This window comes from Scophthalmus maximus, chromosome 19, assembly GCF_022379125.1.
Source record: "Scophthalmus maximus strain ysfricsl-2021 chromosome 19, ASM2237912v1, whole genome shotgun sequence".
Taxonomy (NCBI): domain Eukaryota; kingdom Metazoa; phylum Chordata; class Actinopteri; order Pleuronectiformes; family Scophthalmidae; genus Scophthalmus; species Scophthalmus maximus.
The window spans coordinates 10,488,444-10,506,197 of record NC_061533.1 but is presented as its reverse complement, the minus strand read 5'-3'; the positions used below and the strand labels follow the sequence as shown (position 1 = coordinate 10,506,197).

General features: G+C 42.4%; 1 protein-coding gene across 3 annotated transcripts in view; it reads left to right on the top strand.

Moving 5' to 3' along the window:
• The window catches only part of grid2 (glutamate receptor, ionotropic, delta 2), a 434,177-nt gene that overhangs the window by 321,888 nt on the left and 94,535 nt on the right, over positions 1 to 17,754 (top strand). For all 3 annotated transcript variants that reach the window (XM_035639568.2, XM_035639565.2, XM_035639566.2), the window contains exons 9-10: positions 6,053 to 6,154; positions 11,565 to 11,762. In XM_035639568.2, coding sequence (XP_035495461.1) covers positions 6,053 to 6,154; positions 11,565 to 11,762 — 300 coding nt within the window. The remainder of the gene's footprint in view (positions 1 to 6,052; positions 6,155 to 11,564; positions 11,763 to 17,754) is intronic.

Sequence of the window (17,754 nt, the reverse complement as noted above, 5' to 3'; positions counted from 1 at the left end):
ATAGAAAAAAATACTTTGCATGAGTAAAGGTGAGTGGAGTTTTTCCTGCTCTATTAAAAAAAGCACTATTGTCTGTTTAGCTTATTTAAGAACACTTTATTTAAGAATTTAAGAAGCAAGTGTGTTAGATCTACGAAATACAGGTAAACCACCACTCCCATGCCAGTACCCTGGAGAAAACAACATATTTTAACGAAACAAATGACTATAGGAAACATGAAGTTGGGATGAGAAAACATAATGCCCTGCTGTGAGATATACAAAATCTCACTTATCACTACTGCAAAAAGACAACAGCTGCTAGTCAGAGTCATATGAATAAATCAACACTTATTCATATCATATGGTTTGCTTGAATATCTGTTTGTTCTTACAGAGGCAACACTGATTCCTCTAAGAGCCACATAATACATTAAGGGAGCACATTTACCATCGCCGCATATTGTATTGTTTCTCAGTTTATTGCCATCACATTAGACATGATGGTTTTAATGACTACAATAAAGAAACACAAATGATAGTAAAAATTATTTCAGTGCCCACATTTCCTGATGACTTTACAGAATGTAATATTTGTTGAATTCAAGCTTCGGGAGAACTTTTTTATTCTTTTTTTAACTGGGCTTTAGTTATTACTCGATTTGCCTATAAGTGTGTTGTGTTTTGCTATACGGTGCTGTCAAGTCGTATTGGAACGTTTCTAATCTTGTGAAAGTGCCGAGTGAGTAGTGGAGCATTTTGGTACAAAAGCTACCAACAGAAGTGTTTAGGTAACTATAGGTTAGCTTAGCAGGTCAGTTGCAGCAGACAATTTACTTTTATACTATCAATACTGATGAAAATTGAAGTAAATTTACATGTACATTTTCTCTGTAATCTAGGTAAACTTAAATTAGGACGAAAGAGCTACACACAATGTTAAAATTCATTGGTCTTTGGGGTACGGGTTTAGCATCAGCGCTAATGTGTGCGTCTATTTGTGTGTGAAGCATTTGCTTTGTTTCTCATAGCCGTGCGGTACACTGTTATTTGAACTTTTAAAGTCAAAGTATGAACAGCTTTGTTATCAATTGCAATGAAAATCCATCCTCGTGATGTTGAGATATTGTACAAACAAGCACACGCACAACGCACACTAGCACACACACACACACACACACACACACACACACACACACACACACACACACAGAGACAGGGGTGAAAACAATATTCTGTTCCAGGCTACATCAGCGTGCAGGGTAATTAACCCTTAGTTGCATGCATGAACCTGCATTCAGACATGCATTGAAGTCAGGACATTGTCTGACCTGAACTTCTCCAATGTGGCGCAGAGTCCGCAGAGTTTTCTCTGGATATTCTCCAGGGGTCCTCTTGCCAGCCCCTGAGTCAAATGTCCGAGTGAGCCCATGTGAGAATACAGCAGGAGAATATCCGGAGGATTCATGGCGAGCGAGTGGGCGTGTCGATAACTGTTAAAAGAAAAAAAACACTGTTTTCCGCAGCATAGTTATTGTCATGCCCTGCCTCCCGAATGCTCTAGACAGACACCACAGAATGATCCGCAGATTATCCTGCTGTGGTGAACGCCTCTGACTCGGACAATCTCTCCCTGCGTTCGCTATATCTGAACAGCAAACTTCGGAGAATGTCCAGATGCAATTCCGCGGCCATTGTCTGGAGTTCATGTCTGGAAACTGCTTTAGTCTACATGCAATGGGTGAAGTGTGATTTGTGATGTTGTGATTGCAGCTTACCGTTTTCTGTTTGGAGTAGTTTCACTGTATACATACTGTATGCAAGTATTTGATCTAAGTTGGGCGTGAAATAAGCCAATAATCCTATTGTAGGTAAAATTAATACATAAGTCAAAATCATATGACAAAGTAACTGCAAATTTGTGTGTTCTCTCTCTCTCTCTGTGTGTGCGCGCGTGCGTGCGGGGAAAAATAATGTACACTGGTGATAGTGCTAGATGATGAATTGAAAGATAAGCATTGTGGGATGCTAATGGCAGTGTTTTGAAGCCCGAGTCTACATGGTAACAGCCTGGGCACAGTGGGTCATTCACTTAACATGCACACACACACCCACACCCACACATGCACATTTATTTCATGCTGTGGGGGGGAAATGAGCCCTTATCTGGAGCTGTGGAGATAAGCAGAGTCAATGGGCCACTCTTCTAGTCAGCTTCTGACTCACACGTCCACACACACACACACACACACACACACACACACACACACACACGCATGCACACACAAAGCTGCCTCCACTTTCTCCTGTTAAATGAAAGCCACAACATTATAAATATAGAGTTGGGGAATTGATATTCAGATTATTTAGCATAGCCAGTTTTGTTTTTAATATTGGTTCTTTTATTTCATTCAGACTTACTTTGCTCTTTCTCTTTCATTTTTTGTGTCCCCAGTAATGGTTAAAATGCACCTTAAAACCTTTGTAGATTGGTCAGAAAAAAAATGCTATGTTGATTAATATTTTAATGGACATCAAAGAATGTGTGAATTGTATTTTAACATCCAGTGGTGTTTAACAAATTACAGCAATGCACAGTGCTGTACAGTAGCCTAGAATGGACAGAGATGCAAGAGTAATATTTTCTATGTGAAACTAATGAGGTATCTAATGAAAGCAGAATCCAAAAGATACATTCAGTGGAGAGGTGATTCATCAAAATGCTGTATAATAACTGCTGGTAATGTGGCTGGTGTCTGCACTGCACACCCTCCTCAAGCCATCATTCCTATCGGTCGTAGCATTTTATTCACCACAATCATAGCAGAGATAGAGTACACGGACGCATGCACCTTACTAATGGAAGAAATTTAGTGCAGCTTTACGACGGTGAACATCACAACATGAGAGAACCAGGCGCTCACACTGTTCAACTGATTACTTAAGAAATGGCAGTGAATATTAACAGAGATTTGTTTGCAAACTGATTATTAGAATGATCCATGCTATCACCAATAGAGGCAATGGTGAATCCATCTGAATCTCACCTAACGATATTGTACTTGAAGAGACTCTGTCGGCTGAAAGTGACTAATTTAGCCATTGAATCGTACCATTGAAAAGACTCAATATATCACGGTCAGTCGTCCGTGTGGGTGACTGAGTGATCAAGTCACGTGTTTGCTACGAGGTTGCTAACGGAGCCACTCTGGCCTTGATTGATTGGCCCTCCCGCGATTTACTGCCCCTTCGATGTTTCTCCTCATCTTATTGGCTCATGTTTAATCACCGTGGGAAACCACCTTCATTAAGGGCCACTGCAGGACGGACATTGCTGAATTTTTATATTATTCATATATCTCTTTTCACAGTCTCAAAGTGCAAACAGATGGGTTTTTATTTTGTCTGATAAATGGTACGAACATGCAGCCGTTAGAGACCACTGTAGTGGTCTTTTGGGTTCTCTTGTTTTGTGTGCGCGTGTGGACATCTGTGCTAATAAGGCATGTGCAGTGTGCTACTGTGTTCTGGTGAGGACAAAGTGTCATATTGTGAAAAACAATATTATGGCAGTGGTGCCAGAGATTCACACCTGTCAGAGTTATGTATGAGTAAACAATTGAGGCTGACTGCTTTGCGGTGTCATTTTTCTTTTTTCATGTACTGTACAACATCTACAACTTACAACCACATAGCCGTTTCCATTTGGATGTTTTTGAGTTACTGTACATGTGCTGTTTCCTGGATTTGTATTTTCCTGGAGGTGTGCTCAGGTGGGAATGGGAAGTTGAAGTCCCCCCCTGCGCTATCGGCCTCTCATGGTGGCATGTGGCTGCACAGCTGATGTTTAACAGATTATAAACAGTCGTGTTTCTACAAGCACTTAGAGTACTACTGCACTGTGAATGTATATTTTACAATGTCTCTCATCATCTCTGCTCACCACGTTCCAGTATCTTGTTTATCTGCCATATGCTCCCCATCACCCCCGTCTTGCTCTCTTCTCTCTCATCTCTTCTCTCTATCTCTTGCCCTCTCATGTGTGTCCTGTCTGTTCCCTGTTTGTGATCCCATGTGCATCTTATTGACCTTACATGCGCCCCTTACCCATATCTGTTCATGAGTTTTGGCACACACATACATACACTGCACATATATACACTGAGATAATCGGCAAGGGTTACAGGTAGACTTACAGACACACACACACAAACACACATTCCCACACTATAATCAAGGGCTGATATTGGGATTGAAGCAAAAAGAACTCTGTAGCACTATTTTTGTATGTGTGTTGTAAAATAAGTTAGTTGGCTCATCTTCAGAGGAACAGAAAATTACAAATGCCTCTGTTTTTTGAATGCAAAATGGAGAGAGAACAGAAATCAGGGATGCAGATTGTGATGTGTGTGGGACAGGAGTCAAACCCATACTCTAGCTCCACATCTCCCCCTCCAGGCTGCAAACAAGGATGACATGTCTTAGTTACATAAATGCAGCCACACAGGCACCTTATCAGTGATTTCTACTCTTTTGAAATCACACCAATGGTGTAATGGTAATTATAATAGTTCTGTGAAACAGCTCCCTGCACATTCTCGCATTGGGATTTGACAAATTCTGGCTAATGAGAACTTTGTTGATGAAGGTTGAAGACGGAACTCTGTAGGGAATTGTGTGTCAATGAACTCTTTGTACTCATAAGAGTTATGAAGTTATGACATTTCACACCCCAACAGGTACAACAAAGATAACCGGAGCGATGTCAGTCAAACTGACTATCCATTTCTAAGAACCGAGAAGAGGCCTAATCAAGTAATTCAATGGCTTTAAGGACAATAATACTCTGTTTTGTACATACATTTTGTAAAGGCCATGCACATCTACACTGGGATTGTCAGATTGCTATGTGAGCCTTTATCGAAGTAACCAAATTCAATGCATTCAATGCAAAATGCTATAAGTTGTCTGAATTAGAGAGTTAAGAGAGAGTTACGAAGATGAAAATGTCAATCAAACACACCCACAAAGGCCAGAGAAGAAGTCGAACCAGGCAAAACAAGTAAAAACACATGGACGGGGCTGCTATTGGTTTATAGGGCCTATAATTAAACATGACATGTCTATGGATATATGAAAAGTGGTGAAAAGCAAACTGGTCGTCAATAGTTCATAAGATAACTGTATGGTTTCTAATGCAGAAATGTGCTCTTGACGACAACAAGGAAAAGTCATTTTACCAGCGGAGCGAGTTCATTTGTTGTCTTCGATTCTGTCAACAATACTTCAAATAGCATTAGAGATGTTAACTAAATAGCAGTTCATAATAAAGACACCGGTTCGGCTAAGCTTTACTTTAAGTATTGATCCCCAAAGGGAATGGATCAGAATTTGACATTCAACAGTTACTGACGGCTGCATGCTCTCTGCTTCTCTGGTGTTTTTGTGTTTTCCTTCTATGCACAGTTCATGCTGTTCAATTTTGGATTGCAGATTGCTAAATCACTTCTTTTTTTTCACCCCCTACTGCCTCCCTCCCTCCTTCTCTCTCTCTCTCTCTCTTGCATCTACAGGCAAACCAGGCTAGTTTGATCTTTGAAGCTAAAAAAAATGTTTTATTGAAATCAGAAGGAGGCACATAGATGAAGAATGTTTTGTTCGGGACTTAAATATTTTTGTTGCAGGGAAAAGTTGATGATGGAATTTGATGGACATTAGAGTCTGGGTCAGAATCTTAAAACTCCTCATTTTCTTCACCATTTAAGTACACAGTGCATCAGGGAGGAGACTTAGTTTGTTCAGAAACATAAATTGAGGGAACTGTACATATGAATGGGGGAGACGATTGAAAATGTATAAGCCAAAATAATACTAATGCATTTCTGTCTGTTTCTGTCTTTGTTCAATAAGTTTTACCTTGTGGTCCAAATTATACAGTTTTTACTATTTTTGTTTTATTTGTTTTAATTATATGCATGTCCTTTTTTCTTTTTTTTTAACCCAACTAGGTGTCCAAGTCCTGTGAATCTAACATTAACGTCTCTCTGTGTGTTTCTTTGTATGCACATTGCAGCTGGCGATGTGGGACCCGGTCCATGGCTTGAACGGCACGCTGACGGACAGGAAATTGGAAAATAACATGAGAGGAGTGGTGCTACGAGTTGTCACTGTTTTGGTGAGTATTGCTGGCCAGTGTCTTCACGCGCACATTTTGATTTGTTCATTCATTTATTTTTATTTACTGTGTGATTTGCTCCGTTGCAAATTTGGCCTGTTGTCTGAGCTTTCTGCTCATCATTCAACTCTGTCTCTGTAGCGATGTAGAGAGAAACCGATTGAGGGCTTGTGTGAGGGAATGAAAGCGGCGAACAAACATTTGTGAAGTATTGAGGGGAGTCAGAGAGGGCAAAACACAATGAAACTGTAACAAGGTGAGCTTACTAATGGACTGAGCCATCATCATTTCATTAGCTTCCATTTTGACATTTGAAAGCTAGATGATAGAGGCCGTTGGGGTCTTGATGATAGTAAGACTCCAGCTCTGTCTGTCTCGCCTGCAGCATCGATTTGAGTACATCCCATGAGTGCTTTAAAGATTCACTTCTGTAAATTCTTCATACCCCTTCTTTGAAGTGAGAAGCAGAGAAGAAAGAGATAATGCTGGACATCTTTGAGGCTATCCCTTTGTCTCTCTCAAATTTTCCTTTCCACTCTTTGATTTGTATCATCCTTGAAGGGGAAAAAATAATATGAATTGTGTTTTTGAATAGCAGCTGCTTCCCATCACGGGTGTAGGTTGGCCCCTATAGGTGTACTGTAAATGCAGATTTATGTTTCATGTTGTGTTGCTCCTCTACCATTCATGTTCTCTTCATCGGGTTGTGCGTGCGTGTGTGTGTGTGTGTGTGTGTGTGTGTGTGTGTGTGTGTGTGTGTGTGTGTGTGTGTGTGTGTGTGTGTGTGTGTGTGTGTGTGTGTGTGTGTGTGTGTGTGTGTGTGTGTGTGTGTGTGTGTGTGTGTGTTACCCAAGATGACTGACAGACATAAATAGAAAAGGTGTGAAATGTCCAGGGTGCTGCCTGGATGTATTGCTTTCTTTTTATGTGAGAATGGTTGGAGGGCATTCTAGGGTTTCAGATTGTTCTGAATGTTCTTCTCGTCTGATATAAACATTTTCTGTCTGGAAGGTGCACTGGTCTCATATACTACCATGCAGTGACTTTTGCCCTGAAACACATCGAAGCAAACAGTATGTTTGCACACGCACACGTTAACCTGCAAGAGGACATGTGCATTCTTTTCTATTTGCCAGATTGATGAATAGTTATTGATTAGTCAATTGATGATGAGATCATACCCCTATTAGGGCAAAAGACTCTAAGTCAGTGCCATCGATTAGCAGGGATGGTATTGATTATTAAATGGATGTTACCAAGGCATGGCTACATCATTATAATTATCAATGGTCATACAGAGGGTTTAGTAGTGTAGCCCTTCTGGCCACAATTAATATTTTTGCACTGGGAATTTGATTTGCGTGTTTTAGCGGTTGCAATGCGCCTTTGACAGGAACTTGATATTCTTTAGATGTAAGACTCAGACACAGCCTGTAAAGTCACCATTCTGTAACTTGCATATGTTCCTAATTTAGTGTGTTTCATCTAAGCAGCTGAGTTTTTATGTTTTCATCATATTCCTTGCTCCTTAATTTTTCGAGGGTGCACCACCATTTCCCTGGTGCTCCTCAATTTATGAGTAGCAAGCTGTGAGTATCGCTACGGCAGCCCAAATATGCAGCCACAGGCATAAGATGTCCCTTTTTTATCTTGAGTTCACATTTTTGGAGTTAATGAAAGAGCAATGATACCGTTTGCCCCAAATGAGCCTAAAGTTTTACTTTTGATGACGATAAGGTAAATGTACTCAACAAATGGAATTACATACAAGGTGTTTTGATGATTGTTAATGATTCATAATGATGATCAATGTTGGTATGTTCCTTTGACATTTAGCCGGATGAGATGATATTTACATGTGCAAACATGTTGTCAAAGGTCATGGAGGTCATAAAAGACACAACATTGATTACAATCCTGCGTTTAGTCAAACGTGCACTGGGAGTGAATGTTGGCATTGGATGTATAGATGTGAACTGTGAACTGTAAATTTGCCCAGTATGAATGGAATTCCTTGAGGTACTTAACAGTCCGTGGGCATGGTCTGTCCAAGCTTAAACCCCCCTTGTCCTTGATGCCAATATTGCACTGTAGTGCTTGATGATTACTAATGGACTCAATTGAGATTGAGATTGAGATTCAACTTTATTGTGGCTCTGCTCCAACTTTAGGCAAGCCCAGGTCAAGGTGAGCCAACAAAATAGACTATACACCTGAGAGTGTCAGACAAAGTTGTACTTGCTCTATTGTGTTCCAGTTTACGGAAATGTTTGACCCGAGTTGTCGGAAGGCGGGATGAAGACAGACCTGTGGTACACTATCACAAGTCACTATTGAGTTATTGAGTCCCAATCAGTACTGCTTGTCTTGTTTCATGATCCATATTCAAACCCACCTTTATTAAAACACCAAGACCAAGACCAAGGGAAAATTTATTTTCATAACGATATGAAATCTAATCTCTTGCAGAGGCTGGCAAGGCTTTTCAAAATGCATTTTTCACCAATTTCCCAAACAAATCAATAGAGTGTTTTGAAAATGCTCATCATGGTGCAAATCCCACATGACTCTGTCATTTCCAGCATTCCCCTCAGAGGGCTCTTCAGATGTCATTAGTCTTTGTGGAAAATTGCTGTTCCTTCCACAAGTCATATCTCCAAAAAACACCCAAGCAGCACAGAGACCACATGCGGTACTTCTAGTCAAGAGGAAACAGGGGAATAAACGTGTGCCAAAGGAAAGAAAGGGGATAGGGGATGGGACTGAGAAATGGGAGCGATATCGGAAAGAGGAAGAGGAAATGGAGGAAAGAGTTGCTGAATATTAATGTGAAATAATCTTGCAAGAATGACAAGTGGTATTTTAGGTTGGATGGATGGAACGATGGAAAAATGACATGGCGCCCTGGACTTGTGTTTTGGTAAAATGGTGTGTATCACAGCTGGTGATTGGCAGGAGAAAAGAAGGGGCTACAAAATAACAATAGAGACAGTAAATCGAGTGTAAAAAGCTTTACAAAGACTACTAGATTTAATTAGGGGCGAATCTTTCACGTGATGAGATTGCATACAAAGTCAATGCAAAGACACTAGTGGGCGCAAACTTCGAGTAACAGAATGACGCAAAGTCACAGAATTCACATCATTCACTTCACTCGCTCGAGTTTAAATATTTGAACTTTACTAAAATGTCTGCATGATGCGTGGTTAAGAAGCCCAATGAGCATCAAGACTCTCCCGAATTCACAGACTCACGCGAGGAAACACAAACAATCGGTGTGAAAGCACCATTAGTCTGGAAATAATTGACTGAGTATTGACTGAGCCCGGCAGCTCAAAGCCAGATCAACCTGCGAGCCATGGGAATTGTTTAGATAACATGACTCTCAAAAATCGGAACAGGAACAACTCCTGTAACCAGCTGTCATAGATATAAGTAATTTCCTGCTAATTTATGGCCTATTTTTTTGCTTCAGAATTATTCGAAACATCAGACACATTTCAAGTTTCACAGTATGATTGTTACACCAAATTAGTCCTAATCCTAACTTTCTAAAAACCCAGATTTCTGTGTCTACAAGACTGCTCTTATAATTCTTATTCCCTTTATTCTTGGTAAACATACAGTATAAAAAAGATAGTCAGATTAACTATGATTTAGTTCCTTATATTCTTCAAGACTCCTGTTGCCCCACCTTAAGATAGAGAGTACATGGTTTTGCACCCTCATGTGTTTGCTGGCAAAATTGTTGATGAAACCTAGATATCTAAATATCAAGAATGCTGCATTCAACAGTTCCAATACAATTCTGAAAAGAGGTCCTTCTAGGTCGGTGATGCCTGATTTACCCTGGAAATTAGCTTTCAGTGTGAACATTCACCTTAGATGTATATTTGAAAATATGAAAGAAAAATACAAGCAAAGGTTAGCAATCAGTGGCACTTTGGGGGGTTATTCAGTATGTATGGATGTGTTTGTTAGTGGGTGCTCCTGCCTTGATTGATGGATGCTTGTGGTGCGAGAGGGACTTGGCATGCATCCCCACTCACTGCCTAATAGCTTATTGAATGACAGCAGCTAGCAAGGATTAGAAACCACCAAGTGAATGTGTAGCATTACCCCTGCATGTGTGTGTACGTGTTTGTATGTGTGTGTACTTAATGTGCAGCCAGTATCCAGTCAATAACACACAGGCTCTCATAAATCTGCAAGACATATTGGCCTAAAACATTTCACTGATCAATTGGGATTTATTAAAGAAGAAGGGGGTGGGTGTTGAGGGAGGGAGGGGTGGTCTTAAAAGGAAGGTTCATGAAAGGCTCAATCAAAATACAGTGAATAAAAGTAAGATCAATTTATTATTTTTAAGTTTTAGTGAATCCCCTAAAATGTCAGCATTATTGGATGTATTGTAACTTTGACGCAGCGCTGTGTTTTAGATACCATGGTGATATCGATCAACAAATCTCCTTAAAAGCATCGGGCAACTATTGATTTTCAACATATAAATTCACTTCATAATCTTATATATGTTATGATTTAAACAAATTATTAAACGTTGGGATCCTAGCCAAAAAAAACAAACTGTAGGGTTTTGCACCTGGAATCCCAAGTAAACAGTCACAAAACAAGGTGCTTAATCATTTCATTTAACCAATTTAGAAAGGGTGGACAGATTTGAGAAGGGCATTTTGTTGGATTTGTTTTGGTACAATGTCAGAGACCGGGTTGCCTTCAACCACAACACAAGGCAGAATTATTTCTGGTCATAGAAATAGCACAGCAATGATGGCCTTTAGTTGGGTGCAGCTCCCAGTTCTTGTTGTATGTATTTACTGCTAAACTTTGAGGTTCTCTGCAGGATTTTTGATCTCCGGTGAAACTGTTGAGCAATTTTTTTTAATCGCCCCCCCACCCCCATGCTGTTAGAACTAGTGAAAGAGGAGACCCATACATGGCACCTTCAGGGGTAAGATAGATTCCTTACTGGCTGTGACATACAGTGTATATGTCATGTCAAAGGAGTGAGACATCACGTTCGCACGCAACTACATGCATGGTAATGCCTATTGAAAGTTGGGGCAGTGAGGCAGCTTTCAAAGGTCCCAGTGTGTCTCTAAGAAAGAACAAGACTAAAAAAATCTGTTAAATATTTAGTTCTTAAAAATGTTTTGTTTATGTTGGTGTATGTTAATATATTTTACTGTCCAAGCTGTTTTTTTTATCTACTTTACTTTTTGTTGAATGTAGACCATCAAAATACATTCTACCTACCGTTAGCATGAGCGTGTGTGTGTGCGGTGGTATAATGGCCACTTAAGTAATTGGGTGATTTAATGCTTGAATGACTGGTGTATTGATTGGCTGCTTGACAGACTCACTGACACACTGATTGATCTTTGCCTTCTAGGAGGAGCCGTTTGTAATGGTGTCAGAGAACGTCCTGGGGAAGCCAAAGAAGTACCAGGGCTTTTCTATCGATGTCCTGGACGCCCTGTCCAACTACCTGGGCTTTAAGTATGAGATCTACGTCGCTCCAGACCATAAATACGGAAGCATGCAGGCTGATGGTCAGTGGAACGGACTGATGGGCGAATTGGTCTTCAAGGTGAGAGGAAAATAACTTACACACACCCACAAACGCATACACTCACTATGCAAGAGCAATAAAATGGATTATTGGGGAACAATTATAGGGATGGATTAATGAGAATTTTACTTAGCAGAGAAATCATACAAAGTGTAAAGAGTAATTGCTGTCTTTTCATGCACTTGTAGGCTACTGTTACGATAAACAAAGAGGAGAAGCATGCACGCTGGATGGCACATGCCATTGGCATCGATTATGCTAAATAGCATCGTCTCCCTTAGGGTTGAGTTTGCACAGTTCCATTGTAACGTCCCCTCGAGTTATTTTTAATCAAGCTACCATAGGGATGAGTTTAACTTCTTTAAATTTGAGAGTGGGGATTTAGACACTACTTCACTAACTCCTGCAGCATGTACCCTGAAGTGAACCAGACAGGGATCAAATCATTTGGGATTTGAAATAACATAGTGGTGAAAACGCCGGCAATAATTTGACTAATTTCCAGTATATGTGTGTATTTGATGAGTCACTACTGGCAGACACTTGAACTGTCTGTGAAAAATACAAATGTGGAGATGACATTTATCAAGATGTGTGAAGCTATAAATGTGGATTTTACAAAGATGGGGAGGCCTCGTTTGTGCGCAGTAAATTGCCAAACATGGTTGATAACTGCATAACACAACCACATAGGGGTTAGCCAAGGTCGCTTCACCTTTGTAGTCCATTAGCACAAATTATACCAATTTCACTGCCGTGTAACAAACTTGCAACCAAAACTTTGGTGCTGCCAGGTTTATCCCCATTGTCCATCTGTGTATTCCAACATGCCATACCAGATTCCAATACACACACTGGCAGCTTTTCTTGAAGTCATTGGCAGACAGCACGGACTATTTAGAGATTATTTCGACAAATTACTAAATACTTCTGTCCATCTGCTTATATTTCACACCACGGCAGAAAGAAAGTATGTATTAGAAAAACGGACAGAAAGAAAATGTCCTCTCAAATCTGTATTGTATGAATACAATAAAAATGAATATTAATCTGGATCTAATCTTTTGCATCTGTACTTTCTGATCACTCCTACGTTTTGAGTTCAATATCTCCCGAAAAAAGTTGAAGAGCTTAGAGCTCCTGCAAGACCTATCCTCTCATGCCCCTCCTCTATCCTGTGGGAAGGACAGAACATTTGGATACAGAAATAATATCTACTACAACAAGTATATACCAAGCAGCTGATGGATACTCAGACATGGTCTGTTTCTCTGGATCCCGTAAAACATTTAGATTTTTTTGTCTTGTGGGGAGCTTCCATCATTGAGCCTTGAGCTCAACTTCGTTCCTTACAGTCACGCCATTCTTGTGTTCTCAAAATAATTCATGGATTGCATTCATGGAAAATTCCCCTTTAAGGAAATAGAGCATATGTATGATACGTTCACTGTGAGACATTCGATGATTGCAAATAACCTACAGTGGCAGAAGTACATTCTCATTTAGAGAAATGCGGCCGTCTTCAAACATTTTTTTGTACCACAACACTAAACTGGTCTTTAATTACAGAATTTCTTGCTGTTTGTACATGTGTGAGTGTGTTCTTTCGAGTGCATAGTCATATCTGCGCGCGTGTGTGTGTCTGTGTGTGTCTGTGTGCAATGCCCTTTGATGTCATGCAGTCAGCTGCTGCACACTTCATTTCATGTCCTCCATAGGTCAAGGATTGTGTGCTTTTTTCCCCCTCAGAAATGAGTTTTTATAAATTTCCGGTGCCTTCAGTTCATTATTTTTTGTGTGAGTGTATTCTCCTTCCCTTGACCTTGTGTACTTGTGTGTGTTCAGTGTTTGTATTCGCCCCCAGTGCACACTCACAAAACGATAGAGAAGTGCTTTGAGCACAATGCATATTTATGTGTACACAGACAAGCACAGGCTGTAAATAAACTGAACATGCAAATAATTTTGTTTTCCCCATCAGTCAGCAACAACGTTTATCTTTGCAAAAACCCAATTACCAGATAATTATTATCCAAAGTCCTCTCTGGAAGTTTCTACGTTGACGGACCACATCAGTCAGCATGGCAATTAATATCTACTCACATACACACACTTGCATGCATATGTTGCCTCAACCATCAGGCATGTTGCATGGTTTATCATCATATTCTTTTTTATGCAGTGTAAGTGACAAATTCTGCACATTTAAGTATTTTGTTTTCTTACTGAACTGTAAATTTAGCTGATTTTTTCTTGCCAACAGTGTGTGTGTACAGTGGCTCTGGGGCAAAGCATTCGCCTACAAAATTGCTTTTAACAACAAAGACAATGTCGTTATCGAAAACAAGTTCATATTAAAGCTGCGAGCAGCGATGATCGGGCCCTCGCACTCTTGCCGTCGGGGACGCGCCGGCAGCCTCTCTCCACGCGTCCGCCGGGTCTCGCGACGGCCGGTCGGGACGCGCCGATTTCTCTTCTCCGTGTCCTCACTTTGAAAATGCTGTCTTCCTAGCGGGTTCAGTTCGTGGCACCGACAGACTTCAGGTCGAAACATCAAAAAGGTTGACTTACGGTTGACACACGGTCAAAACTTTCACAATACAATATCAGCCTTGTCTCACAGCTAAGTCGACCGAATTTGAGTTTTCTCCAGTGAACCTGCCAGGCAGAGGACGTAAAAGTACAATTTCAAACTTCCTGTTACCATCAGGTGGCGCTATGACTTATGTCCAATATTGACATGTAGATGTGTTTAGGGCAGGACTGTTATCATGCCTGAGAAGTTTGGATCAGATTAGACCATGTAGCTTTGATTTGGAGCAACTTCCTGTTCATGGCGAATCACGCTTCACCGCGGCCACGCCTTTCGATGTGGACTAAATCTTTTGATATCGTTTGATCCGGAAGGCCTCCTCTACGCGTTGCTAATGTTTGAGGCGGATCCGAATAACCGCCTAGGAGGAGTTCGTCAAAGTACTTCGCCTTCCGTTCGCCACCTACGCCAAGGTAAAATCCAAAATGGCTGACTTCCGGTTGGGCGGAGCTAATTGCTCCAAGAGGCTTTTTGGTAGGTCGTCGGAAGGTACATGAGCCGACCGAATTTGGTTCTTCTATGTCAAATTTGAAGGTGTTAAAATTGACTTTTAAGTGTTCTAGGGGGCGCTATGGAGCCATTTTGACACAATTGGACAAAAGACACATATCGGACATATCGCTTTGCCACTCTGAACATGTCTGCCAAGTTTCGTGACAAACAAAGCATCATAAGTGCCTCAAATATGTATTCGTATTTTATGGCGAACAAGGCGTCACCATGGTGACAGCGTTTGACACATGGTCACAAATTTCATAGTACCACGTCAGCAACTTCTTACAACTTAGCTGACCAAATTTGATGATGATGTGGTCAACCTATAAGACAGAGGGCGTAAAAGTGTACACACATGTTACTTCCTGTTGCCAGTAGGTGGCGCTATGACCTATGTCCAATATTGACATGGCAATCTGTTCAGGGCGAGATTGTTATCATGCTTGAGAAGTTTGGGTTCGTTCGGAGCATGTACCTTCGATTACGAGCGACTTCCGTTTTCATGGCGAGGGATCGAAATTCGCCAAATTTTCGCCAAGCCGTCACAGCATGGGCCTCTGACGTACACTCAAGCTTTTGATATTGTTTCATCCCATGGGTCTTTAGATGACACACAACAAATTTGAAGTTGCTCATGTGAAATTTGTAGGAGTAGTTCATTAAAATATGGCATGTGAAATATGGATTTTGAAACAAAATGGCCGACTTCCTGTTGGTCATAGGAAATTTTGCCAAGAGGTTTTTTGTCAGGTCCGACAAGATGTATCTGCCTCCCAAATTTCAATTATGTAGGATATGCCAAATTTTTTTTTCCTATACCTGCTGATTTTTCCAGGGGGCGCTGTGGAGCCCCTGGGCCACACCCAGTGCCGGGCCTCTGGGCCTGAGTAGCGGGAGCACTTCTTAACGTGTGTGCCAAGTTTCAGTCGTTTTCGTATATGGGAAAGGCCTGAAAAGTGAGTGAACGATGCTGAATAAGAATAATAAGAATAATAAGAATAATTAAAGCTGCGAGCAGCGATGATCGGGCCCTCGCACTCTTGCCGTCGGGGACGCGCCGGCAGCCGCTCTCCACGCGTTCGCCGGGTCTCGCGACGGCCGGTCGGGACGCGACGATTTCTCTTCCCCACCCTAGGGAAGCGGGCTCCGGAAACCGTCCAGTGGCAAGAAGCGGCCCATGTCGCGGAGTGGACGTCCCCAACCTCCCCTTGCCCGGCTCCCCGGGGGTCCTAAAAATAGGCGGCGAAGTGTACGTACACTTCAAAATACCTTAGAGCTGAGGTCAGGGTATTCCAACTGGACAAAGGCAAGGTGGTCTCTTCCACCCGGCCAGCACAGTCCTCCTCAGTGGGGGGAACATGTCCACTCGGTGGAAGTGCAACCTACCCCAGGGGCCCCCAGGTACCCCCTGGGGGCCCCTTGTACCCCTGGGGCCCCCGGGGCCCCTGGTACCCCTGGGTTACCCCCCGGCACCCCTCGGGCCCTCCTCCCAAAGTCGGCAAGTGAGTTTTGGGCCGATTGGACTCCCCCGGGGGCCCCTTGTGCCAAAGCCCCCGGTGTCGGCAAGTGAGTTCTGGGCTAATTGGACTTTTGGCCCCCGGGGGCCCCTGGTACTCCCAGGCCCCCCTCAGGCCTCTCCCCCCGATGTCGGCAAGTGAGTTCTGGGCTAATTGGACTTTTGGCCCCCGGGGGCCCCTGGTACTCCTGGGCCCCCCTCAGGCCTCTCCCCCCCGATGTCGGCAAGTGAGTTCTGGGCTAATTGGACATTTGGCCCCCGGGGGCCCCGGGGGCCCCGGGGGCCCCGGGGGCCCCGGGGGCCCCTGGTACCCCGCCCCAGAGTCGGCAAGCGAGTTTTGGGCAAAAGGGGGCCATTTACCCAGAGTGGACAAATATTCCTCCGATTGGACATATTTACTGTACCGTACTGTACTACCATGACAAGTTCTGCGATGTCGACAAATGTACCACGAAGCGGACACCCAAAAATTTACAAAGTGAATGAAGTGGACAAAAAGGTCCATCAGTTGGACAGGTGTACGAGTTAGGGAAGTGGTAGGGGCCCCTGTGTCCAACGGCAATACCCGGGGCCCCCCCCTCCAGCCCAGAAAGGAGTGATAGCGCCACCGACAGGCGCAGTGGCTTCAGCACACTTTGCGTCCAATTCGTGATCTTAGTCACAGCCATATGACACCCTAACAGAGACGCAAGTCCATTGTGATGACCTTTGACCAATGGCAGGAAAATGCCCATTCATTCTCAGCCACGAAGTGGAAAATTCCCTTACCCGTGTCCCGTAGGAGGAGTTCGTCAAAGTGCGTCGCCTTTCGTTCACTGCTTACCCCAAGGTAAAATCCAAAATGGCTGACTTCCGGTTGGGCGGAGCTAATTGCTCCAAGAGGCTTTTTGGTAGGTCGTCGGGAGGTACATGAGCCGACCGAATTTGGTTCTTATAAGTCAAATTTAAAGGCGTTAGAATTGACTTTGAAATGTTGTAGGGGGCGCTATGGAGCCATTTTAACACAATTGGACAAAAGACACATATCAGACATATTGTCTTGCCACTCTGAACATGTCTGCCAAGTTTCATGAGAAACAAAGCATCATAAGTGCCTCAAATATGTAACGTATTTGATGGCGAACAGGGCGTCACCATGGCAACAGCGTTTGACATATGGTCAAAAATTTCACAGTACAATATCAGCCATGTCTCACAACTAAGCTGACCAAATTTGAGGTTTCTCCAGTGAACCTGCGAGGCAGAGGACGTAAAAGAAGAATTTCAAACTTCCTATCACCATTAGGTGGCGCTATGACTTATGTCCAATATTGACATGTAGATGTGTTTAGGGTGGGACTGTTATCACGCCTGAGAAGTTTGGATCAGATTAGACCATGTAGCTTTGATTTGGAGCAACTTCCTGT